At 42.8% G+C, this 25,527-nt stretch overlaps 3 protein-coding genes across 3 annotated transcripts; all 3 read right to left on the reverse strand.

Annotated features, from left to right (window-relative positions):
* Positions 1-4,208: 4,208 nt before the first annotated feature.
* LOC106578999 (retinol-binding protein 3) lies at positions 4,209-14,629 on the reverse strand. Its single transcript, XM_014158379.3, has 5 exons — positions 9,753-14,629; positions 6,608-6,922; positions 6,237-6,427; positions 5,636-5,778; positions 4,209-5,515 (listed from the first exon to the last, which is right to left on the reverse strand). Exons 1-5 carry the CDS (start codon positions 12,408-12,410, stop codon positions 5,187-5,189), a joined length of 3,636 nt encoding a protein of 1,211 aa, XP_014013854.3. The 5' UTR covers positions 12,411-14,629; the 3' UTR covers positions 4,209-5,186.
* Positions 14,630-15,280: 651 nt separating this feature from the next.
* Positions 15,281-18,217, reverse strand: LOC106579001 (growth/differentiation factor 2). Its single transcript, XM_014158381.2, has 2 exons — positions 17,869-18,217; positions 15,281-16,378 (listed from the first exon to the last, which is right to left on the reverse strand). Exons 1-2 carry the CDS (start codon positions 18,215-18,217, stop codon positions 15,477-15,479), a joined length of 1,251 nt encoding a protein of 416 aa, XP_014013856.1. The 3' UTR covers positions 15,281-15,476.
* A 1,608-nt stretch (positions 18,218-19,825) lies between these two features.
* On the reverse strand, positions 19,826-24,441 carry LOC106579000 (growth/differentiation factor 10). The gene is made up of 3 exons (XM_014158380.3): positions 23,945-24,441; positions 22,274-23,169; positions 19,826-20,826 (listed from the first exon to the last, which is right to left on the reverse strand). The coding sequence occupies exons 1-3, from the start codon at positions 24,201-24,203 to the stop codon at positions 20,635-20,637; spliced, it is 1,347 nt and encodes a 448-aa protein (XP_014013855.1). The 5' UTR covers positions 24,204-24,441; the 3' UTR covers positions 19,826-20,634.
* Positions 24,442-25,527: the final 1,086 nt, after the last annotated feature.

Raw genomic sequence — 25,527 nt, forward strand, 5'->3', positions numbered from 1 at the left:
AGTTTCTTGTAGGCTTACCCTGGCTTGACATTTTGGTAACCGTTTAAATCTCTATAGGACAATGTGACTTTTATCAATATATTTGCCTGTATTTACCCCCCCATGAAATGCTAATTAGCTGTTAATGTGGCTATCATAAAGAACTACAAATGCCATGATGATCTGGGCGAAACTTCCAAATCGAGGCAAAGGTAAGAATCTCTGGATTAATTATCTAATGTTAGCTACATTTAATAATGAATAAATTGGCAACATTTTTTTTCATTTGATAATTCTGTGAACTGTTGTGTGCAAGTTTTCAATTGACAATCCCTATTAGCAAAGGTCTCAGCTAGAGATGACGTGCAGGAGCTTGCAGGGATTTGTAGTCTTGCATGATGCCTACTTTGATGCTATTTAGCATTTTAGAATCTGAGAGTAAATAGAGCCGAATATATTGATTAAAATCAACTTGTCCGAGAGAGATTTACATGATTATCGAAATGTAACGCCAGGATAAGCATACACGAAACACAGTTTTAGGTGTTTTGAAAACTCCCTATAAAAAGAAATGAATGGTGGAAAATGTATTAGGAACGATCATGGGCTCCAGAGTGGCACAGAAGTCTAAGGGACTGCATCTCAGTGCAAGAGGCGTCACTACAGTCCCTGGTTCGAATCCAGGCTGTATCACACCCGGCCGTGATTGGGAGTCCCATATGGCGGCGTACAATTGGCCCAGCGTTGTCCGGGTTTGGCCGGGGTAGGCCGTCATTGTAAATAAGAATTTGTTCTTAACCGACTTACCTAGTTAAATAAAAAATCCCTGTTTGACTGCTAGGTGTTATGGTATTATGACACATCCACTGTTGGGCTCTATTGAGTACCATAGTATGAGTCATAAGGATAAAATAATAGCCAATCAATGTTGAGCTGAACTGTGAATGGTCCTGGAGCACCAAAAAAAGTGTAATGGGAAGCTAGTTTGGATTTGGCTTCACTCCAATCACATCACATCGAGAGCAATATGTCATTGACAGAAACAACTTGAATTGTTGCATCTTGTTGTGTTGTTGTCCTTTGGTGGCTAGCTAGCTAAAATTGGCCATTTCCTAAATTAGCCATGGATGAAGATGGACTCGTGGTTTTACTTAATTCTCTGTACTGGTCAATGATTATAACATCAATTCTGATCCAACCATACATTCACACATTGTGTCCCTGGCCTGAGAGGATGGACGTTCAATATGTAGCTAGATGTAGAAGGCTAATGTTAACTTGCTAATGTTGCCCAAGAATGGAATTTAGGCTGGCGAGCAAGCATTTTAGCCAGGTAGCCTAGGACAACAAAAACGTAAGTGTGTACTGTATGACGGCATCACAGACCGTTTCATCAACATGAAAGAGAGGAGGATGGCATTGGCGTTTCTCTTCAAGTAGGGTGGGTCAACATCTACTTGCACGAACGCACAAACACACACAAGCGGAAAGAAATCACAACCATGAACAGCCACATCATATTGATCTTGCGTTTTTTAAATTGTTTTTGGCATCTTTTAGTTGTCTTTGTATTATACTACGCATAGGGGATTTGATGTTAAAATGTTGAAATTGAAATGGTGCTGGAATAGTGGAGGCAGCTCCTGTTTTCTTTGCGACTTGCGGTAACTCTCTGTGGTTCTAAATCAATAGTTTAGTAGTCCGAGTACCAACTTGCTTGACCATGCTGTAGGTCATGTAGCTGTTTGTTACATGCAATATGCTTTGTGGACTTCACCTGACAGAGGTTGCTCTCCAGTTTTGTGATGAAACAAATACGTGGTTGAATTTATTCTGCCACTGTGTCTTCTTATTGTCTCGGCCTTATGCCTATATATCATGGTCGCAAGGTATATAAACTAAAAGGTTATAGAGCAAACAATGCAATTATCACAATACATACTGCAGGTTGTAATATGGCTTTTCTTTCTGGCTTGGCTTCCCCAGTGATTTTACATACCCACCGTTACTGTGCATATAACTACCCTTTTCACAGCTCATCCCAGCATAAGACTAGTCTGATTAATCAGACTGTAATACACAATGAATTTGTATATACAGCCTGAAACTAATGGCTGAACAATCCTATAACTGTTCTTTACAAGCCAGAATGTGTAATAAAATTACATTTAAAGGTGCACTATGCAGAAAGCGCGTCGTCATTTCCTGTTTGCAAAAATGTGAATAGTTTGCCTAATTTCAGTTTATGTGACAAAACAAGCAAGTATAGTGTGGAGATGCTAAAACGAAACATAAGAATGGGAGGCACAGAAATACTGCACATAGAAGAGATCTACCACTTCTTAGACATGCTTTCATTGAGAATGACAGATCTACAACTCACATTTCTATGTGAATTTGGTCATGTCGCCCAACTGGTTACATATTACAGCTTTAAACTCTACCGGTTGTCTGTGCTGTTTGTCCTTCAGCTGGTCAAAATGTTTAAAAAAAAATCCCCAGGAAAGTATTGTTTACCCAACTTTTTAGAGAACCTGTAGGTATAGGCTATGGTTCCGTTCGGCACCATGGTAAAGCTAGTTTTATATTGTATATGCGGTTTTCTCTCATCAATAGCTATTGAACTAATAAGCATGTCACGAAAATAAGAAAATAATATTCTTGGGCTGTTATGTTTTCCCACCTTGGTGGGCTCACGCAAGGATGACAGGTAAGGCCTATTGTCTAATCAAGAAATCCCCAAATATCCCTTTAAGAGATAAACATGGTAATGCTTTCACTGATTGCACATAAAGGAAGATAGTTCCTACATGATAGTGTGCTTGCTTTGTTATCCAACTGATCTTGTGTCCTTTCTGTCATCCTGTGAACCCCGTTCATTGCGGCTTGCAGCTATATTTATTGTTTCTTTATACTTCTCTAGACAAACAAAGTTAATAGATTTATTCAAGATAAAATCTCACCTCCTGTAGGTTACCACTGACTTGTAACCTACCTTATCCCTTGTTTACTGGGCTGGCCCTTCCAGTTAATTAGCACTGTGGAATGATGTGACTATGTAATTAGCCTACACATTTATAATGACATGCAATTACTGGGACTGTAATGAACACATGATGATTGGCACATTCTCATCCTCTCTCAGAGGCTGAATGTCGAAGAGCCAAGCAGGCAGAAGCTGTAGTGATGTCCATAGTATTTAATCCATAGCCAGCAAGCTGCTGCAGGTACCACATGAGTCAGCTGTAAAGCAAAATTACGCCTCCAGAGACAAGTAAAGCAAGAATTATCAAATGAAAGTGATGACTACAGGAAAACTGGATGTCTGTCTTAACATGTATTTCTACATTAATCATTTTTCCCATTACTCTATTTAGGCGTATGACAAGCTTACCTTTTCACACAATGGAAACATACAGTACAGTGCACACAGTACATGAAACACAGAACACACACACACACATACTGTACACACACACACTCTCTCACACACACAGCTAAACTTTAGCTACTGTATGTGGTCTGTGATTAGCTTCATTCATTAGCTTCATTCATCTCTTCATTCAAAGACTCAATCATGGACTCTTACTGACAGTTGAGGCTGCTTTGCGTGATGTATTGTTTTCTCTACCTTCTTGCCCTTTGTGCTGTTGTCTGTGCCCTATAATGTTTGTACCATGTTTTGTGCTGCTACCATGTTGTGTTGCTACCATGTTGTGTTTCTACCATGCTGTGTTGTCATGTGTTGCTGCCTGGCTGTTTTGTTGTCTTAGGTCTCTCTTTATGTAGTGTTGGGTTGTCTCTCTTGACCACTGTCCCTTGGCTCTGCACGTGTTTATGTACGGTGGTATTCCCTGCATACCGTATCCTGTTAAATCCTTGTGTTTTGAAAATGTGCTTGCCAAAAGCTGGTCTGTTCTCTCTCTCTCACTGATCAGTATCTGTATGTGCCTCTGAGATGTTACAACTGCACTGCCATCTCCTGGGTGGAATGGATTTGCATCCCAGTGGTTGAATAGAATGGTGCAGATTGAAAAGGGACAAAGGGAGTAAATTGAATTATATTGCCTGATTAATATATCCTCTAACAGAATACTAATAAACTGTGTTTGTGTATTACAGACCAAGTTGAAACTGCAGAAAGCAACTAGAATAGGTAAGTATTACTTGAATTGACAGACTGATAATTTTTCTCAGGTTTCATCTGAATGAGTAGTTTTAATAAAATGTTTTTGCTGCTTAGAGCTGAAATACAGTTTATCTCAGGCATAATCTCACTAATTTGTTGGTTTGGATTATTACAAGAGGCTGTAACGGAAAGTCGTGTAACAATGGCTGGGATTGATTCCATTTTGTTGGTGTGTTTAATTGCCATCGGGAGAAAATCTGGTAGGAATTGTAGTAATTCTAATGTGTTTGGTGTTATATAAAATAAAAAGCTGCTTGGTTTTCTCGATCAACTCCTAACCTCTGTTATAAAACAATACACAGATTTATTATTGTGTTTCCATTGCCTTTATTGTGTCCCACCATTGGAATTGATACAACCCAAATGTCCTCACATGGCAAGTCACTGTGTATGGACACAACACTACTTCCCATACACAGCAAAAAGACCCTGCATCAAATTTAAGAGTGCTTCCCCAACAGACAGGACAATTTGTTTGTAAAGGTCCTAACAATGTTACTTGAAATTATATAAGAATATCGTAGGAAAAGCAAATATGTAATTAAAAATATTTCAGCGTTTGATCCAATACTGCTTTTTAAACTAGTTTCAGCTTTCCTGTTCTCGCACAATTTACAATTCACATTATTTTTGACAGCCAAAGATCGAAGCTGCTTTGACAAATCATTGCCACAAAGGCTAGTGGATCAGTAACTCAAACACAAACATAGTTTCTGAACCACTCCTTTACGAGTCACATTTCAGTATAACATTTAAAATCACTCACACTTTCTTAAATCATTCTGCAATCACAGTAGTTTTCAGAAGTAAAACTATAAGTAAAAACAAACCAGAATCTGGTTCAGAACCTCTCACATTTTCTTGCAAAACGAGAACAGGCTACAGAAAGAAGGCTTAGGTGCAGAGGCTGGTTGCCTAAATTTGGTAAATTACATGTAACGGTACCCTACTCACTTCTCTCCTCTGAGAACATAAGATCCTAAACGCCTTTGGCTGCCAACATCCTCGGTCAGAGACTTCACTTCTTTGCACCGGCGAAGTGCTTGTTGAGGATGCCCTTGGCGGTGTCCAGGGCTGCGTCGGCAGGCACGGGGATGTGAGGGGTGACCCCGGCCCCCTCCCAAGCGGGGCCCTGGGCTGTGTCTGAATGGGTGGTGGGGATACTCAGGAACACATCACTGTCGCCCACGCGGAAGGTCTCAGGGGGGTGTGAGGCACCGTTGGTTGTCTCGCCCACGATCATGGCCCGACCATGCTTCTTCATGATGTAGACAAACTCCTCGGCGGCGCCGGCCGTGGCTCTGCTTGTCAAGATGATCAGGCTCTTCTTGGAGCCATACCTCACACCTGAGAGAGAAGATGAGAGTCATTTTCATCTGCTGACAGCACACAGTTGTGTTCTGCTTAATCCAAATCGATAAACTCATTATACAGTGCACATTATGAAACTTGGGAGTTTTTTTAAACCTGTGAGCTCAGGTAGAGTCCACAGCTCCTTAGTGGTGCCAGACGGTCTGTCGTACAGTTTGTCCAGCAAGACCTGCTTGTCTGCATCAAAGAAGTAGGAGCAGAAGCCCGCAATGGCAGTAGTGGCCCCGCCAACGTTGTTCCTGCAAAATCAATTATACAAACTCATTCAATATAAAAGATGAACATGTTGTAAATAAAACCTTTCCCTATGGTGCAATTGTCCCCATTTAACCCAATTAAATGGTAAGCCACTATGTAACTCTGTTCATCTTGGTGAACATAAATATCTTTCTCTAGTTGCTATGCTCGTAATTTGAGCTTTGATTTTCACTATAAAGAGAAGTTCTTCAGATGTAGGATCTTAATTTGAGCCAGTTTGCCACAGCAGGAAAATAATCATGCAGCAACAGTAAATGTGAATTATTATGGGGATTATAATTAATGAACATTTTTGTAGGGGTTGATACATTTTTCATAAGGGAAAATCAAGTGTGAAATTTCAAATTGGAAATTACAAACTTCAGAAGCCTTTTTAAACCTCATATACACTACTAGTTGTACATTTCCTGCATTGCAAATTAAGATCCCACATCTGTACCTGAGATCAACAATCAGAGCGTCAGTGTTAACAACTTTGTTCCACACATGCTCCACGATGATCTGGGCAATGGCCTGAACCTCCTCGAAGTTACCAAACATGTCAAAGCGCAGGTAGCCAATGTTGTTCTCAAACAGATCCGTGTGGAAGGAGACCTTGATCAGCTCAATGAACATCTCTGGAGATGGGTTCTGAAATCAACATAAATGTCTCAAAATTGTCCCCCTAATTAATACTGAAATTCAACATAATTTATTTTCAGGCAAATATTCATAAAAAAATAAGTTGCTCTCTAGATTCACAAAAGTATTCTCTATAGATAAATGTATTACATAGGCTAGAAATACAATACAACATCAAAAGTGTCTTACCATTGGTGGCAGGGGTGGGATGTTGTGTGTGGTCTTCAGGCACTTGTCTCCAGACAGTGTCATGAGGTCAGCGGAGAGTTTAGTCTCCAGAGCCACCTTTGAAGAGATCAAGTTGTAGTCACCGCTCGCTGCTGCCAGCTTCTCTGCAACGTCCGCTCCGACATTCTCAAAGGCGTAGTTGTCGGCCACCAGAGCGCCAGTTGCCTCGAGAATGGCAGGGATCTCGGCACGGAGGTTAATGATCTTAATGGCAACGGCCACGGCATCTTCAGCATCGACCTCAACATCAGGCGTCACGCCGGTGACCTCCCAAGACTTCCCTGTGATGGGGTTGATGGACTTAGCCGAGGGCACTGTGACATAGAAGTCTGTGTCCCCAATCTTGATCTTGTCAATTTTCACGGAACCGCCAGCGGTTTTCTCCCCAACGATTGTGGCTCTCTTGAGGTTCTTCAGACAGTAGGCGACGTCCTCTGCAATTCCCTTGGTGTTTGCACTAGTCAGGATGACGAGGGATTTCTTGGTTCCGTACCTCTCGCCCAGCAGTTTGGGCATGGACCACATCTCGGTGGTGGTGTCGGAGGGACGGTCGTACACACTGTCAATGTGAATCAGAGGCTCGGCGTCGGTGAAATAAGACACAATGTATGGGATGCCCGACAGATCCCCGCTGCCTGTGTAGCGGAGGTCAAAGATCAGAGCGGACGTGGGCAGAATCTTTTTCCAGACCAGCTCCAGGAGGAGGGTGCCGATCTTGTCGGCCAACTCCTCCCCGATGATGTGGTCGATCCTCAGGTAGCCGATGTTGCCCTCTAAGACCTCCAGCTTAATGGAGCTCTGGAGCACGCCGATAAGCTGGTCCGGTGGCAGGGGTGGCAGGGCAGGGGCCACCGCAGGGACGTAGTTGGGCTCATTGGAGATGACCAGTCGGGGGTCGTTGATGGTACTCTGGACCCCGCCGGTCAGGACAGAGGCGAGAGTGTCGGGGTCGGGGATGCTGAGGATCTCTGTGTTGCTGCTCGCAGCGTCGATGGCCTCCTGCATGCCAGTCAGCTTCTCCGGAGAGCAGTAGTTGTCCAGGAGAATTTTAGCCATGTCTACAATCAGGTCGGGTGCAAAAGCGCTGTGGATGGCAACATTGCCGAAGACCAGCACCGATGCCAACAAGAGGAGAGACTTTGCCATCTTGTCGGGTTTCTAGATTGTAGTAAACCACAGTAGTAGCTGCTCTGCGGTGGAACGTACGTCCGCAAAGAGGTCCTTGGTCAAATGAGACTGTTTCTCCTGAAAGTTTCTGTTAACACACACAAGGATTTTCCTCACAATAAACCTTTAATCGTATTATCCCAAGTACTTTGGTAAGACAATAACAAGCTAACAATGTAGGTGCAACATGTTGCCCAAGATGTAGATGTTAAATATATATTTGTTGCTATGCATGTGAGGTAAGGTTTGACTAGACACAAATATCTGCTGTGATTATACTTGGTAGAAATATTCACAATACTGTATACATTTATGAATATTTTTCATTTGAAGAAAGAATCTCACTGATTGAAGATCAATGTTAACTAGATAAATAAATATATATATATTCATTTTTTGTACCTTATAATTAGGCCTTCTGTTGGTCAGTAAGTTGATTTTAAGTGTAATATTACCTGTTACTGTCCTTATACCATATTTAGGATTCTAATCTCACACAGCATTATCCTTAGAATATAGAATTTATACTTAGAACATAGAATTTATACTTAGGACATAGAACATACTTAGAACATAGAACTTATACTTAGAATTTATACTTAAAACTTAGAACATAAAATAGTCAAGTCGTCCACCCCCTCCCCTTTCTTAATTTCCCATTGGCTGACCCAATATTATGGTCTGTAAATATGACATTGAGCTCTGAACAGTTCATCTCAGGTAATCAATAACTCACAAGTTTATTTAACAGTTTAATGTTGATTAAAAATCAAATGAAACTTACTAGGAACCAATAACATTTGCTCTACAGGTATATTCAACCTACTATACCAGCGTAAAATTGAACATTTGTGTTTTCTCTTCTAAACTACAGTATATGTGTTCCATCTGGTCATGACACTATTCATCATTTCTTGTGGACAGACTACGTAAACATAAATGGTACCGTAGATCTGTCATGATAAAAAGGGATGCTCTTCGTTCCGGTTCCGATCCTTGTTCTATAGTCTTTTCTCCTAACATGTGTGAGCCCAGAACTTAATCAAGCATTTGACCAATTACGTGAATCTAGGTTAACTGATATTACACTATTCATAATGAGTTCATGTGGTTATCATTGATGCTATTACACAGTTGGACAACTGAGTACAGTAGTTCACTACAGGTTTGTATGGGAAATGCTCCCACTACTGACTGGCTAAAGACTCTTCTACATTGCATGACTTAACAAATGAAGTAAAGGACAAATAACAAATGCATTTAAAAGCAGATTAATATAGAAGTATAAAGTATTTGCGATAATCAAATGAAGTACATGATAGTACAATGAAATGAAATGTCAACCCTGTCTCCTCACCCATATTTAGGCCAACACAAATGTAGCTCAAAGAATGACATCAAAGAGATTAAAAATACATTTAGATATTCATAAAATATAAACAAGAGGATTTACTTCTAAATCTAATCCAATTTTTCAAACAAAATGATGCACAGAGGGGTTGGTCAAATTCATCGAAGGCAACTCATTTCATCCCAGTGCTGCGACAGTTATTGATCTGTATATTTTCAGGTGCAAAAAGAACGCTTTCATAAGGTGCGTAAATAATAATGTGCAATGTACTATTTTAAGATTTCGAATAAGAGAACCAAAATAGCTTTCCTTGGGGTGGATATATTATACCACAGATATATTATGTCAGGTTTCAGAAAAATGATGATAATAAATAACATTTCTGTTAGAAATTACACAGGAAAAATAACATAATTCCAAATACCGGACAAACAAAGTTAACATTTAAAGGAAAGAGAAATTAAAACATGATCACTATTTCCCTTTATCTTGCTTTAAAAGCCTGGCTGCAATGATTCTCTGTGCAACACTCAGAGCATCACTTGCCTGGGCAGCAACGTGTGGCTCGACCCCAGAGACACTCCACACCTTCCCAGTAACAGCACTCAGGACCACCTGGTTAGGTATGGAAGCATACAGGATACTATTCCCGATCTGGTAGGTGCCGCTGGACAGGGACCCTCCGATGGTCGGCTCTCCAATCACCTTCGCCCTGTTCAGGTCCTTCATGGCCCGCGTGAACACCTCGGCAGCTGACCCTGTCATTTGACTAGTGAGGATGTAGATATCCTTGGTGGAGCCGTACCTCTGACCCTGGATCTGAGGCAGGGTCATGACCTCGGTCATGATGGTTGTAGAGCGGTCAAAGACGGTGTAAAGGTGCCTCAGGGGCTCAGCATCAAAAAAGTAGGTACAGAGGAGCGGTATGGCTGTGGAGTAACCACCTGTGTTGTATCTCATGTCAATGATCATTGTGTCTGTGTTCACCAGCTTGCTCCACACCAGTTTGATCAACTGAGGGCCAATGGCTCTCATCACTTCTATGTCTGCCATCATATCGAACCTCAGATAGCCCACGTTCCCGGGCATCACCTCGATCTTGAACAGCGTGTCAATGATGTAACCCACCTCCTGAGCTGTCGGGATTTTTGGCATGTCATGCAGAGACTCGGGTTCGATGTCGCAGTAGAATATGTGCAGCCGGTGGTCGCCTGACGTCTCCTGGAGGTCAGCTGTTAGCTGGAATGCCAGAGACTCATAGTCGACCACCGATCGATATGAGCCCTCGGCCCATTTGGTGAGCAGCACTCTGCTGAGCTTGTTGGCGACCTCAGGGATGGCATAGTGTACTTCCAAGAGCTCCCCTGTCCCCTCCACCAGTGACAGAACCTCCTTGTGAAACTCTATTATCTCATGGGCGTGGTCCACGGCCTCCTCAGCAAGCACTATGGCATCGGGGACCACGCCTCCACCTAGCCAGCACTCCCCGTTGTTGTCTATGAAGTTTATGAAGGGGACGGTGATGACAATGTCTGTGTCTTCCACCTGGAATGACTTGGAGTGCATCAGGGTCCCAGATGTGATTTCCCCGATGAGGGTGCCACGGTGCAGCGACTGCATCAGATAAGCAAATTCCTCCCCTGCACTGGCGGTATAGTGACTAGTCAGGATGTACACTCCACGTTTAGACCCGTAGGGTGGGCCTAGGAGGCCGGAAAGCGTGTTAAACTCAGTGGTGGTGTTCTGGATCCTGTCGTATATGGTGAAGAAGTGGAACTGTTGTGACGGGTCTTGGAGGAAAGAGAGCAGGATGCCCATGGAAGCTGAGGACCCGCCTGTGTTGTATCGCAGGTCGATGATGAGGTTCTCTGTGTCTTTGAGGGCCTCCCAGATTTTTTGGGCAATCTGTTCTCCTAATTTGGCCATCACTGACACGTCTCCAAACTTGTCGAAGCGGAGATAACCAGTGTTTCCAGTTAGGATGCGTACTTTGAAGACTGTATCCACCAGCTTCCTGAGAAATGCTGGATCACCTGGTATGTTCTCAGGTTCAATGTCTTCCTCAATGATAACCGGGTGATCTTGGGTCAGTTTGATCATCAGACGAGGGTCCTCTGACACAGACTGCAGTTCGTTGTTGAGTTTATTCGCCAGGTCCTCCTCTGAAATGACAGAGAAGAAATCAGTGGATTCCAGATGTTGAAGGAAAGCCGGTACTCTGTCTGTGAATGAGTAGTACTGCCTGATGATGTCAGAGACGCTCTGGATGGCCCTTGGAATGGCACTCCTGACCGCCAGTAGATTTTGGGCGTTAGCAACAGCCTCCTTGGCATTGATATTTACAGAGGGAGATACTCCACTCACTTCCCAGCTTTGGCCTGTTATTGGGTTCACTGACCTGGCCACTGGAATTGTGATGTAGAATCCAGAATCTCCTATTCTTATCTTCTCCACTTTCACTGACCCCCCGGCTGACCTCTCTCCAACAATGTTCGCCCTCTTCAAATGCTTCAGAGTGTAGGCAACTGCCTCAGCCGCACCCATAGTACGCTTACTGGTTAATACGATGAGGTCTTTTTGCTTTCCGTACCGCTCTCCCATGATAGATGACATAGTCCACAGCTCCTTAGTGGTGTTGGAGGGTCGATCGAACACAGTGTCAATGTGAATGAGAGGTTCAGGGTCGGAGAAGTAGGAGATGATGAACGGGACTCCGGACAGCTCCCCAGCTGTGCTGTAGCGCAGGTCAAAGATTAACGAGGAGGTGTTGGCGACCTTGTTCCAGACGTTGTCCCGGAGCAGCGGGCCAAGCTTGGTGGCCGTCTCCTCCCCTATGATCTGGTCGATCCTCAGGTAACCCACGTTGTTCTTCAGGACCTCCAGCTTCACAGAGTTCCTGACCAGACGGATGAGCTGCTCAGTGGGGAGAGAAGGGAGGGCGGGCGGCATCACTGGGACAAAGTTTGGCTCGAAGGACACAGTTAGTCGAGGGTCATTGAGTGCACCCTGCACGCCAACCGTCAGCACAGATGCCAAGGTCTTGCGGTCAGATATTTTGAGGATTTCTCTACTGTTGATGGCTTGCTGAATGGCCTCCTGCATGCCGACCAGATTCTCAGGGAAGCAGTAGTTGTTGAGTAGAATTTTTGCCATGTCCAGCACCAGAGCCGGCTGGAAGGAAGAGCTGCCAAAGAGAATATGGCAAAGAAGCACCAGCAGTGCTGGTGAGAACCGACCTCCTGCCATTACTGTGGAGAATGTTATATTTTATCTGTGTTATCCTGCTTTTTTGTCCATTCATTCAGAGGGGCAGTCCTTTGTTAAGAGAGAATGTTTAAACCACCAGGTTTCGGACAGCAACAATGATGTAAGAGGCTTTTGTTCCCAATAAACCTTTAATCGTATTATCTGCGGTGCATCCGCCAGACAGTAACAGATAAAAATGTTTAATTGGAGATGTTACATCAAAGGTATTATAATATACATATTTGGGGATGCCACAGGATTATTGGAGTTTCCCTTTTCCGCTTGCTTTATTTCATTTGTTTTATTACTGTGAATGCTTCTGTGTGGATGTACAGTATTTCGTTTTAGGCATCAAATACAAAACCTTTGCATTCCATATTCTTTTTTGGAATTTCTATGATATGCACTACCATGTCATACTCATTTTCTTGAAAAAGGGGATGAGATATGACAAGAGATTAGGTCAGATTAAAGAAGTGAAAGACTACCGGATTAGTATGAAAACCCCATGTGAAAGTCACAATCACTTATGAAAGCATTGTGGTTTAGCCAGGTGGAGAATATGGCCATGCTTTGTGAGGTCATGTCTGGGGCACGGAGTGGATGACACGATTACACCGTTTGTGTTCACGTGTGTATTCCTGATACGTTGCCTTAAACACAGAATGCACGATGGAAACTGAAGATTCAACAGCAATGATTATAAAAATGAACATGAATTACCATTTGTTTGAAAATACTTATATATTCACTATTTACATTGCATGTTTGCGTCCAGATTTTCACTCACTGATTTGAATGGCATTTCCCCTGTGTTAATTTATCAACAGTGAATATAATTTAGGGTTGAGTGAGTTCAACTCTGAAATTTATCACTGGGAATTTTTACAACACAGAATTACGCAACTACATATCGTCTAATGCTGCAGCACGGTGTGTACCGTTAATCTTGCCTTAACTTCTAATACCCATTCTTACATAAACCCGTCTGGCGATTCCTCATGACCAATCAGGACCTGGAATCTCATTTTAAGACTCTGGTACATTGTTCACTGTGTCATTTGGGAGGGTTAGTGTTATCCGTGATCCTTGGAACGTCCCTATCCTAAACCCTAACCTTAATCCCTACCCTAACCCTAACCTTACCCATAACCATTACCTAAGCCTAACCTTAACCCTAACCATTTTAATGGGGTAGGGACATCCCAAGGATCCAGAAAGCAAGGACCTTCTGGAGCGTAAAGATTTCCCTACACTGGAACTATGGGGCCTAGTCCGAACCATGAAAAACAGCCCCATCCGCCAAAACCAGATTCGTCCATCCATCGAGCCAGATGGTGAAGCGTGATTTATCATTCCATAGAAGGCATTTCCACTGCTCCAGAGTCCAATGGCGGCGATCTTTACACCACTCCAGCCAACGCTTGGCATTGTGCATGGTGATCTTGTGTGCGGCTGCTCGGCCATTGAAACCCATTTCATGAAGCTCCCGACGAACAGTTCTTGTGCTGACGCTGCTTCCAGAGACAGTTTGGAACTCGGTAGTGAGTGTTGCAACCCGAGGACAGATGATTTATACACGCTGTGCACTTCAGCACTCAGCAGTCCCGTTCTGTGAGCTTGTGTGGCCTACCACCTCGCGGCTGAGCCGTTGTTGCTCCTAGATGTTTCGACTTCACTATAACAGCAGGGCAGACCAGGGCAGCTCTAGCAGGGCAGAAATTGACTAACTGATTTGTTGGAAAGGTGGCATCCTATGACGGTGCCACGTTGAAAGTCACTGAGCTCTTCAGTAAGGCCATTCTACTGCCAATGTTTGTCTATGGAGATTGCATGGCTGTGTGCTTGATTTTATACACCTGTCAGCAACAGGTGTGGCTGAAATAGCCGAATCCACTAATTTGACAGGGTTCCACATACTTTTGTATATATAGTGTATATTAAGACTGGGCTATATTTGTTTTTACTGTGAAGCGGTGATGTAAGTGTCTACATCTAGGCTTCCTCATCCCCTGACAAACATTTGCTTTATTGGGACGGGAACCATCACCTCTGATTAGAATACATTGATGTGTATTGACTATTGTGCATTGACTAATGTTCACAACTGAAGTATGTCGGGATCAACATGTACTTAATATTTAGATATGTGTGCAATATTTTAGTTGAATAATTTCAACAACAGTCAAAAGAAAATGTAAGGAATGAATGAATGAAGGAGTAAGATGTATGTATAATATATATATATATATATATATATATATATATATATATATATATATATATATATATATATATATATATATACATGTATATGTATATATATACATACATACATAAATATATACATACATAGATATATACATAAAAATACAGTTTATTGTCCACCATTAGAGGGCGCTCTTTACACATTATTCAAAGAAGAAATTCAAAAGTTGAACTTTAGAAATTCAAAATTAATATTAATTTATACAGTAGAACATATTTAGCGGAGAAATACACTGTTATGCTATAGAGCAGTTTCTGCCTCTAATATGAAACTAATGAGAACACTACATGTTTAATTCAAATTAATTATTTAGAAGTCATAATCATCATTTTTATTTAACCTTTATTTAACTAGGCAAGTCAGTTAAGAACAAGTTCTTATTTACAATGACGGCCTATCCCGGCCAAACCCGGACGATGCACGCCCTGTGGGACTCCCAATCACGGCCGGATGTGATACAGCCTGGATTCGAACCAGGTACTGTAGTGACGCCTCTTGCGTATACTACAGATATGCCCTCTTATAAAAAATACTTTCAAAATCTACTATTTTCGATTATGATAATTTTGTTATAGATATCAAACAATTGATGAACACTGACTTCATAAAGATCCAATTTATCATCTCTTTTGTTTTCTAAAACCATTACAATAATGATAAATAGTTAATAAAAACTGAATTACAGGTTTTATTCATATATTTTCTGAGCGTATACTAAATAAAATAACTCAAAAGCATCTTACAACAGAAATGTACAGATTTACAGTAAAGGGGACCACCATGGATGTTACCTCTTACTACCTACATCCACACTCTGCCACCTTCATCTCCTCATACATCTGTCGCAAGGTGATGACACCATTCTCCTGGTACATGACCGGGATTGGGGCCAGTTTTGTGGGAACGCAACATGCCATGTTGGCTTTTTTGGGGTTCTTGAGATTGACCAGGGTTTGGATGAGGGCGTGTTTGGAAGGGGTCATGTCCTCAGTCAGGGGGTAGTAACACACCCCTCTACACTCAAAGGCGTCATACTCAGGGGGCGCTACGATCCACTGGTCCCAGCCGATATCTTTGAATTTGACGCGCATGGAGGTCCGTCGGCAGTAGCTGGTGTCCCCCTGCCTCTTCCGCCTGGGGTGTAGGTCCACAAGGATCTCATTGAAGTCGGGCCCTTGCCAGTCGCTCCCTGAGAAGACCGTCTCTTCCTCATGGACTATCTCCTCCCTCAGCTCCTTCTTGGCCTCTCTCTTCCTGCTCCCCAGGTCATCAGAAAAGACAATCAAAGCAGCTGACTGGTTATCCCCCGCACCCACGCTCACGTCAAAACTTCCGCCTTTGAAAGGCCCACAGTCCCACCTGTCGACCACCACCTCAAATGCACTGGCCCCACGGCCTGATTTGACCCAACTCTGGATGGCGGTGGTCACATCGAAAGCTTCCCAAGAGTGATGGGCCCCAACGACCTCTTTCCCATTCACAAAGTGGGCTGTGACATTGTTTCCTTTATACTCCACTTCATAGACCTTTATGGAAGCCCCGATCTGATTGGTGGAGGTTGAGGCTGAGGTCGCCCTATTATCCAGCAGGGTGAATAGCCTGAGTTCCGCCATGGTGACCTCTTCGTGATTTGGGACAGTTACATTGAACAGCAGTCTGTGTTTTGACTTGGTTCCATTTTTTGCAGAGTGACTAACATCTGAGAAAGTAGGCAACAGGCATACGCAGTTTCATATTTGATGTCACTTATTTGAATCAATAGCCTTAGAGGCACACAGGCTTGCTTAATAAGCATACAGTACTAACATAATGCCTTCAGAAGTATTCACACCTCTTGACTTTTTCCACATTTTGTTGTGTTACAGCCTGAATTGTTTAAATTGAAATGGTATGTCACTGATCTATACACAATAGCCCATAATGTCAAAGTGGATTTTTGTTTGTAGAAAAAAAATGATTAGAAAAAATAAATAAATGATAAGCTGAAATGTCTTCAGTCAAAAAGCATTCAACCCCTTTGTTATGGTAGTCACTACAAATATACAAGTATCCATCCTAATTCAGTTGCCAGAGAGGAAGGAAACTGCTCAGGGCTTTCACCATGAGCCAATGATGATTTTAAAACAGTTACAGAGTTTAATGGTTGTGATACTGTATGACAAAACTGAGGATGGCTCAACAACATTGTAGTTACTCCACAATACTAATCTAAATGACAGAGTGAAAAGAACGAAGTCTGTACAGAACAAAATATTACAAAACATGAATCCTGTTTCCAACAAGGCATGTAAGTAATACTGTAAAAAATGTGGCAGAGAAATAAATGTTTTGGTCTGAATACAAAGTGTTATGTTTAGGACATATGCAACACAACGCATTACTGAGTACCACTCTTCATATTTTCAAGCATGGTGGTGGCTGCATCATGTTATGGGTATGCTTGTTATCGGCAAGGACTAAGGGAGTTTTTGGGGATAAAAAGATACGGAATACAGCTAAGCACATGCAAAGCCCTAGAGGAAAACCTGGTTCAATCTTCTTTCCAACAGACACCGGGAGACAAATGTATCTTTCAGCAGGACAATAACCTAAAACACAAGGCCAAATCTACTCTGGAGTTGCTTACCAAGACGACATAGAATTGTCCTGAGTGGCTTAGTTACAGTTTTGACTTAAATCAGCTTGAAAATCTATGGCAAGACTTGAAAATGGCTTTCTGACAATGATCAACAACCAACTTGACAGAGATTGAAGAATTTAAAAAAGAATAATGGGCAAATATTGTACAATCCAGGTGTGCAAAGCTCTTAGAGACTTACTCAAAAAGACTCACAGCTGTAATCGCTGCCAAAGGTGTTTCTAACATGTATTGTCTCAGGGGATGAATACTTACCTAATCAAGATATATTAGTGTTTTAGTTTTCCTAAATATTTCATCAATGTTAGAATTTTTCTTCCATGTTAACATTACAGAGTATTTTATGTAGACCGTTGATCAAAAATTACAATTAAATCCATTGTAATCCCACTTTGTAACAACTAATTGTCCAAAAAGTCAAGGGGTGTGAATACTTCTGAATACTTTCTGAAGCCACTGTATGTATGTAAATGTTGTGATAACTGATAAAAAAAACCCTGTGACATAAGTCTTGCCCCAAATATTCCTGTTTGACTTGCCTATGTACATACCTTGAACGGTGAAGCTGCGAATGACATCAGAACGAGGCATAGTGTACTTGTCGGAGGCATACTTGTCGTACAGTTCAATCATGAATGGCGGTGGGTATATCTTGCTGTGCTCTTGTGGGACATCTGATAAGTTGAGTTTTCTCAGAAACCCTTCCTTCATGTTTCCCAGAAAGCTCTGTAACCTGGAGTCCATTTCCTCCTCTTCAACCAGGTCCTGATTGGAAGTCTCAGCGAAGCCCTCTGGATCTTCACTTTGGAGGACATCGTTCAATGACTTGCATCTACAGGACCCTGTGGACACCAGCAAACTCAGACACATCTGGAAGAAGAAACGCCTTGAGCATTGCATCTTCAGAGCAAATCCTTCCCAATCAACACGCTTTACCTTCCCAGTTCCCACTATGTATTTAACATGGACTTTGGGTGACAATCTGTTGAAATTGAGATTCTTCTATGTTAGAGCTGGGGTCCACTCCCATGTTCTAGAGTAAACAGTAGCCTCGTTTCAACCAAAATAGTAGCACAGCCATTCTTATCTCGACCATTGATACTGTATCTTCATTTGGGCCTTGTTATCATTAGGGCGCTTGCCGTTAATGAATATTCTGTAAACATTTGACAGACAAACTGCGATAATGAGAGAGGCGCTGGAAATTGTGAGACTACTGACAAACACTTTGCTAAATTCTTCCCACTTGCTTCCCACTCGCAGGTCATAGTTTGAGGCCGACGGAAATCACCATAAGTTAGGAGAGGCAGAAAAATACATAGTGAGAACTTTCCCATATTGATACAGGACATGTTTTCTTCAGAGTCTTTTAGATACATAAGCAATAAAGATGTCAAACTAACACATTTGCTTAGAAATGTTAGTTACAGGTTAAATTGGCAGCACTCAATATTATAAGGGGAATTATTTGTGTAGAACACCTTCTTCATCACCAGTACACACAGTGGCTAGGATCCAGTGACATCCGAGGCCAATGTATCTGAGGACATTGGCCTGAGTCCTGGCACTTTCCAACAGTGTGTTTGTCTCTCTCACACATTCAGGCAGACCCCCCTCCCCCCCATCTGTGGGATATCTTTATGAGTAAAGGCCAGTTAAATATCCTCTGACATGCATTTTCCGTAGAGGAATGCACCAGATAAACAAGTGATTTGGTGATTAAGGTACTTTCTTTATTTGAGTCTGAAATGAGTAACGCATTCCTATTTCCTAAACATTCCTGTCATTCTAATATTAGCTGCTTGACTAATACTGTAAATATGCAGGATGTTCTTTTTTTCCACTAATTGTTTTTTGACCAATCACATCAGAGTTTTTCACATCAGATCTTTTTCAGTGCTGATCTGATTGGTCAAAAGACCAACTAGTGAAAAAAAGATCAGAATTGGGCAGCCTGTGTAAACGCAGCCTATGAGGACTCTGGACAAGGTCATCATAAAATTATTACAACCCCACCCAATCTCACAGGGTTCTCATTATACACTTTATGTAGCATTCAGTTTATTTCCATTTAAGTTTTGAGTCAATCTAGGCCATATTTGATCAAAACCGGACAAAGCCTAAACAAAGGATAAATGCACAATTCACAATGTTGGAATAGAAATTACATAGCACAATATTCTCAAGACTTTTGTGGTAGTTTGACATTAATCAACTACAGTATGATGCTGAAAATGTTGAATGTAATAACTTTGCACTAGTGGTCTATAAGTAACCAGAAATTAAGCTCTCACGATCTTTATGTCAATAACATCAAAACAATCAATATCAGGTCTACCTCTTCAAATGGCCATTTTTGAAAAACTATTTTCTATTTCAAAACAGCAGGTGGCAGGAATGTGCTGTCTATCTCCATTTTCTTTGCTGAATATGATGACAATGGATTCCTGATTCAAACTTATGCAAACATGACATTTTATCTTCCACAAAACATCACAGTATGCATACTGTCATAAAACAACATGGAATTATTTATTATAACAGTACATTCTCTCATGTATTAACCATTTATTTTGACAGATTAATTCAAACTGCACAACTAGTGAACACTACAGGCAAAACATAGTTTAAGATCCCAGCAATTATTTACAGAAATAAGTCTTATTTAGTTGTATTAGTTACATTATTATTTACAGAGGTTCAGCTTTTGAGTCTTGTACCGTATGAAGACATCATATCTAAAGCTCACCTGAGTCCAATAGTCTAAGTGCAGCAGTGGAGCCTGGTGGGAGGAGCAATAGGAGGACGGGATCATTGCAATAGCTGAAACTGAGTAAATGGAACTGAGTCGCACATGTTATTTCCATGTGTTTGATAGCGTTCCATCTATTCCATTCAAGCCATTGCAAGGAGCCCGTCCTCCTGTAGCTCTTCCCACCAGCCTCCATCGAAGTCCAATACATGGCAATAGGGTCCATCATTTGAGTTACTTTGGAATCCGTGTATACATCAGGAGCTCTGGATGGCTGAACACTTGGAACTGACAGTGATACAGGCCCAAATTCAACTACAGTTGAGCTGCAGAATGACAAAGAAATGTCTGTGTGTATCACACTAATCTGATTGTCAGACTCTGCATCTCGCCACCCGAAACCCTTATTTATAATCCAGCTCTCCCTCCATAGTGGGTTTATCCAGCGCAGCCTCATCCAAAGATGTCTGTCTTTTTTACTGTACTGACTGAATTTCTCTTCTGCTCCACTCTGTCTGATTCATTGTACTCTGGCTCATGCATTATGCATTGAGCCTCCTTAGTTCTACTGGCAGGCGCAGGTCTCCACAGACATGTTGGGGTAAACCTTCAACACCATGTTCCGGCTGGGGTCCAGGAAGAGAACACTCAGAGAGCTCATCCTGTCCGGAACACAGCAGGGCTCCGGAATGCCGGGAACGATTCCCACCGCCCTCACAATGCTTTGGATGGTGGCGTGGTTCGAGGGCCGGGCAACCTGGGAGCCAAAGAGGGAAAGAAGCTGGAGTTAAGAGGGATTCTCTTTCACAAGGAAGTATGATGATGACATCACATTTGTCAGGCATGTACACTATATATACAAAATATGTGGACACTACTTCAAATCAGTGGATTGGTTATTTCAGCCACAACCATTGCTGACAGGTGTATAAAATCTAGCACACCGCCATGCAATCTCCATAGACAAACATTGGCAGTAGAATGGCCTTACTGAAGAGCTCAGTGACTTTCAACGTGGCACTGTCATAGGATGCCACCTTTCCAACAAGTCAGTTCCTCACATTTCTACCCTGCTAGAGCTGCCCCGGTCATCTGTAAGTGCTGTTATTGTGAAGTGGAAACGTCTAAGAGCAACAACAGCTCAGCCGCGAAGTGGTAGGCCACACAAGCTCACAGAACGGGACCGCCGAGTGCTGAAACACGTAAATATCATCTGTTCTCGGTTGCAACATTTACTATCGAGTTCCAAACTGCCTCTGGAAGCAACGTCAGCATAAGAACTGTTCGTCGGGAGCTTAATGAAATGGGTTTCCATGGCCGGGTAGCCACAAACAAGCCTAAGATCAGCATGCACAATGCCAAGCGTTGGCTGGAGTGGTGTAAAGCTCGCCACCATTGGACTCTGGAGCAGTGGAAATGCCATCTCTGGAGTGATGAATCACGCTTCACCATCTGGCAGTTTGACGGACGAATCTGGGTTTGGCAGATGCCAGGAGAACGCTACTTGCCCCAATGCATAGTGCCAACTGTAAAGTTTGGTAGATGAGGAATAATGGTCTAGGGCTGTTTTTCCTGGTTCAGGCTAGGCCCCTTAGTTCCAGTGAAGGGAAATCTTAACGCTATAGCATACAATTACATTCTAGACGATTCTGTGCTTCCAACTTTGTGGCACAGTTTAGGGAAGGCCCTTTCCTCTTTCAGCATGACAATTCCCCCGTGCACAAACCCGAGGTCCATACAGAAATGGTTTGTCGAGATCGGTGTGGAGGAAGTTGACTGGCCTGCACAGAGCCCTGACCTCAACCCCACTGAACATCTTTGGGATGAATTGGAACGCAGACTGCGAGCCAAGTCTAATCCCCCAACATCCGTGCCCGACCTCACTAACGCTATTGTGTGGCTGAATGGAAGCACGTCCCTGCAGCAATGTTCCAACATCTAGTGGAAAGCCTTCCCAGAAGAGTGGAGGCTGTTATAACACCAAAGGGGGGACCAACTCCATATTAATGCCCATGATTTTGGAATGAGATGTTCGACGAGCAGGTGTCTACATACTTTTGGTCATGTAGTGTATTTAATCCAGCATGCCCTTCGTCATCTGATCAATTAAAGCAATTCCAAGCATCTTTTCAAGACAATGGAACATTTTATTTACTAAATAAATACTGCATGACACACTGAAGTGAAACACTACGCTAACTTACCTTAGGAATAGGAAATCCGCAGGTGCCTGCACAGTAGTAGGCATCAAAGGCTTTCGGGGCTAGCACCCACTCGCTCCAGCCGATGTCTGCAAAGTCCACTCTCAGGTAGCGTCGGGCGCAGACCCTGGGCTCACTCCACTGTCTCCTGCGAGCCTTCTTCATGGTCCTCTCATCAAAGCTCAGCACCTGGGGCTTATTCAACCCCTCACTGCTCTCCTGGCCATGCTTTTGCCCATCTTTCATTGAGGGCTTGATCTTGGGAGCCAAATAAGTGCTCTCCCATAGCTCATGGCTCTTCAGGGTGTTGAACTGGACCTCAGGCAGGTCATTGTCCAGTATTTGGTCCAGGGGGGACAATGCTTCTCTTTTCAGCCTAGAGGCTGGAGGAGATTCGTTGGATGACCGGGTGGGCTCCTCGCCCGAAGGGAAAGGCCCGTACCTCTGCAAGGTCATGGCCACGCTGTTGGGCTCAGATATGGCCATGTCATTGGCATACGCCAGGACGTACGGTAGGCTGGCTGGAGAAAGGTGCTCCTGGTTCCTCTGTGGCTTCATCCCGAAGTCAAACTCTGCGGTAATGAGGAAGACTCCCAGGATGCGGGCCTCTTTGACTACAGCGGAGACATCCCTTGTCTGCCAGGACCCTCTCCTGGGAGGGGGCAGGGTGACGTTGCCCAGCAGGGAGGCAAAGGCAGAGTTTGGGGACGTTCCTCGGAAGAGGAGCTGGGACGGCGGATGCCACTGGAGGCGACAGGAAGCGCTTCGGGAGCGCCGGCAGATCCAGGGTCGGTGGCGGGGACGCTGGTCCAGGAAGTGGAATGTTGCGGACAGGATGTCCTCCGACTCCTGGATGGACGACAGGTTGAAATGGAACCACACACTGTTCTTAGAGACTCCTGCAAAAAAAAAGACAAGACAATGGAAAGATGTGTGGTGACAGCATTTTCAATTCTAAACCTTATTTTTCAATGTAGCTTACTTTCAACTGTTTTTTCTGCAAACTATAATGTCATAAAAACAATGAATGATTAGCTGTGGGTGAAATAGCATCACATACAGCAGGTTATAGCGCATGCAACCAGATGGCATGATAACGATCTGATTGCAATACACAACATTTAGATTACAATAAACAATCATCTTAATTTCATCCCTTGACTCCCACTGCTGTTTGAAAGATAAACATTGCCCCTGAAAAGGTCTCAGACATGTGGAAATGCTTAGGAGCGCACGAGAAGAATTTTCCATGTGCCTCTAAAGGCGTCATAATCGGCTTTGGTCTAATATGTCGTGGATATTAACAGTAGCCTATACTCTCTGATCACATGGAGCTTGTATCAAGTGACAGGGCGTGGGGGTGCTTATATTAAACACATTCAGTAGCTGAACTTTATGTATTATGTATTTTTTACGTTTTGCTCTTGCAAAATTATATTTATGTCACTGTACGGTTCCAACTGATATAGGCTACTGTAGCTGCTGCATCCTACCTACAGCAGCCCGTCACTTCATATTAGGTTATGTGATATTACAGTGTCATGCAGTAACATATGCACATATAATAATAATACATTTTATGTAGCAGACGGCTTTCGGGACACTCAAGGACATCTTACATTAAAAAGGCCTACATAAAATCTACTGCAGTACATAGGGCAGGAGAACACTCACCTGGAATAGCCTTAAAACTTCTAACGGTATTTTCGTCTCGATAGCGTTGTGGTTCCTTACTGTACTTTTCATAGACTTTAAACATATTGATGGAGACCATGTCCCGCCGTGCGCTTTCGCGCGAGGAGGTGCCATCGGTAGTTTCGTGGATATCGCTGTCCTGCTGCGTAATTTCGAATGGTTCCTCTGATAAAACTTCCCCGATACCGGAATGAAAAAATAACATCAAATGCACCAGATGTAATAATATCTTCGTCATATTTTCGATGCAAAACGAGTTATTCCATCAAGTACCGTCTTTCTTTAGTGTTTGAATGTGCCAAAATGTGAGAAAAATCCTCCACAGCTCTCGGCAGTGCAATTCCAGGACGCGCTTGATTAGTTGTTTTTCTTTTTACTCATATGTAGATTGGAGGTCAACATTTAAAAAGGTAAGTCTATGGCAAACTTCACAGCGTATTGCTCCACACTGTTTTCTTACTAACAGAGAGACTAGGGGGTAGACTACTGTTTTAGCAGTGACAGATGGTGACGCTTTGCTGCGCCCAGCCAACGAGAGAGTCCGCAGATCTCCCCCATTGTAGAATAACTGTATGTGCTGGCTGCTGTTACATTTACAGTGCATTAGATATTGCAACTATGAAAACAGGAATTATATTCTATTATTATTAAAGGTTTTCATACATCATTTAAAAAAAGCATTTACACTCTAACCTAATGAATTCAATTCATTTTGACTGTTTGAACTGTAATGCCTATTTCGTTCCATTCTAGATAACCATAGGCATGATGATCACATAATGACTGGGGCACAGGGCACTCCCTTGTAGTGAAGAGTTGCATGAAGAATTGATGTTTCGGTGGCATGCCGATATGTAAAGATATGTCTCCCTTCCTGGTCTCTCCAGCCAACCATGTGATGTTAAGACCTTTTTTGAGGTGCTCTTGTTTTTCTTCCATTTCATTCTTTTGTGGCCCCTCGGTCGGAGGGGCCTGCTGGAGCCTCCTGCGTTTCTGGGGTCTTGATGTCTAGTTAACAGCAGCACAATGCAGACCCTGTGAGAGAGGTGGTGACAGCCTGGCTACTGGGGTCAGTGAGCCATTAAAATACATTCTACTGGCCCGACGGGAATCACTGGGGCCTTTCACACCATGCTTTACATGTCCTGCAACAGCACTAAAGGCCCCTGCTCCTGAAGCACTCACTAAAGCAAGGATTGTCTTAAGGTTTTCACTACATAGCCTAAGCAAGATCATATCAGCCTCAGCTGTCATCATGTGTCGAGATCATGGTAGACCCTTCCCATTAGAGCCACCCATAATTTCCTTTGTAACAATGAGGTTGGAATAATACTGTGAACTTGTGAAAATTATGTTAATGGTTTTAGTGTAAGAGCTGTTTGAAAAGACCACCTGGTGATGTCACCAGGTGGTAAATTAGTTATTAGACCAATAAGAAAGCGAGTTCCAAACCTCTCTGCCAATAACAGCTAGTTTTCAGTTTTCTCTTCCCCACCCAGACCAATCCAAAACAGTCCTAGAAAAATGATTGTTTGAGAAATTTCTCTTAGCTAAGAAACTAT

Source organism: Salmo salar, chromosome 19 (assembly GCF_965601325.2).
Source record: "Salmo salar chromosome 19, fSalSal1, whole genome shotgun sequence".
Taxonomy (NCBI): domain Eukaryota; kingdom Metazoa; phylum Chordata; class Actinopteri; order Salmoniformes; family Salmonidae; genus Salmo; species Salmo salar.

What these genes read in the sequence shown, in the direction of transcription:
- LOC106579001 (XM_014158381.2), bottom strand. Translation starts at nt 18,217, where the DNA reads ATGCAATGCTCAAGGCGTTTCTTCTTCCAGATGTGTCTGAGTTTGCTG. An exon ending in TCGCAGCTTCACCGTTCAAG is followed by an intron (nt 16,379 to 17,868) that starts GTATGTACATAG and finishes CTACTTTCTCAG; the next exon opens with ATGTTAGTCACTCTGCAAAA.
- LOC106579000 (XM_014158380.3), bottom strand. Translation starts at nt 24,203, where the DNA reads ATGACGAAGATATTATTACATCTGGTGCATTTGATGTTATTTTTTCAT. An exon ending in AAGTTTTAAGGCTATTCCAG is followed by an intron (nt 23,170 to 23,944) that starts GTGAGTGTTCTC and finishes TTTTTTTTGCAG; the next exon opens with GAGTCTCTAAGAACAGTGTG. An exon ending in GCGGATTTCCTATTCCTAAG is followed by an intron (nt 20,827 to 22,273) that starts GTAAGTTAGCGT and finishes TTTGGCTCCCAG; the next exon opens with GTTGCCCGGCCCTCGAACCA.
- LOC106578999 (XM_014158379.3), bottom strand. Translation starts at nt 12,410, where the DNA reads ATGGCAGGAGGTCGGTTCTCACCAGCACTGCTGGTGCTTCTTTGCCAT. An exon ending in TGAGTGCTGTTACTGGGAAG is followed by an intron (nt 6,923 to 9,752) that starts GTGTGGAGTGTC and finishes ATCACAGGGAAG; the next exon opens with TCTTGGGAGGTCACCGGCGT. An exon ending in GACTCTACCTGAGCTCACAG is followed by an intron (nt 5,516 to 5,635) that starts GTTTAAAAAAAC and finishes CTTCTCTCTCAG; the next exon opens with GTGTGAGGTATGGCTCCAAG.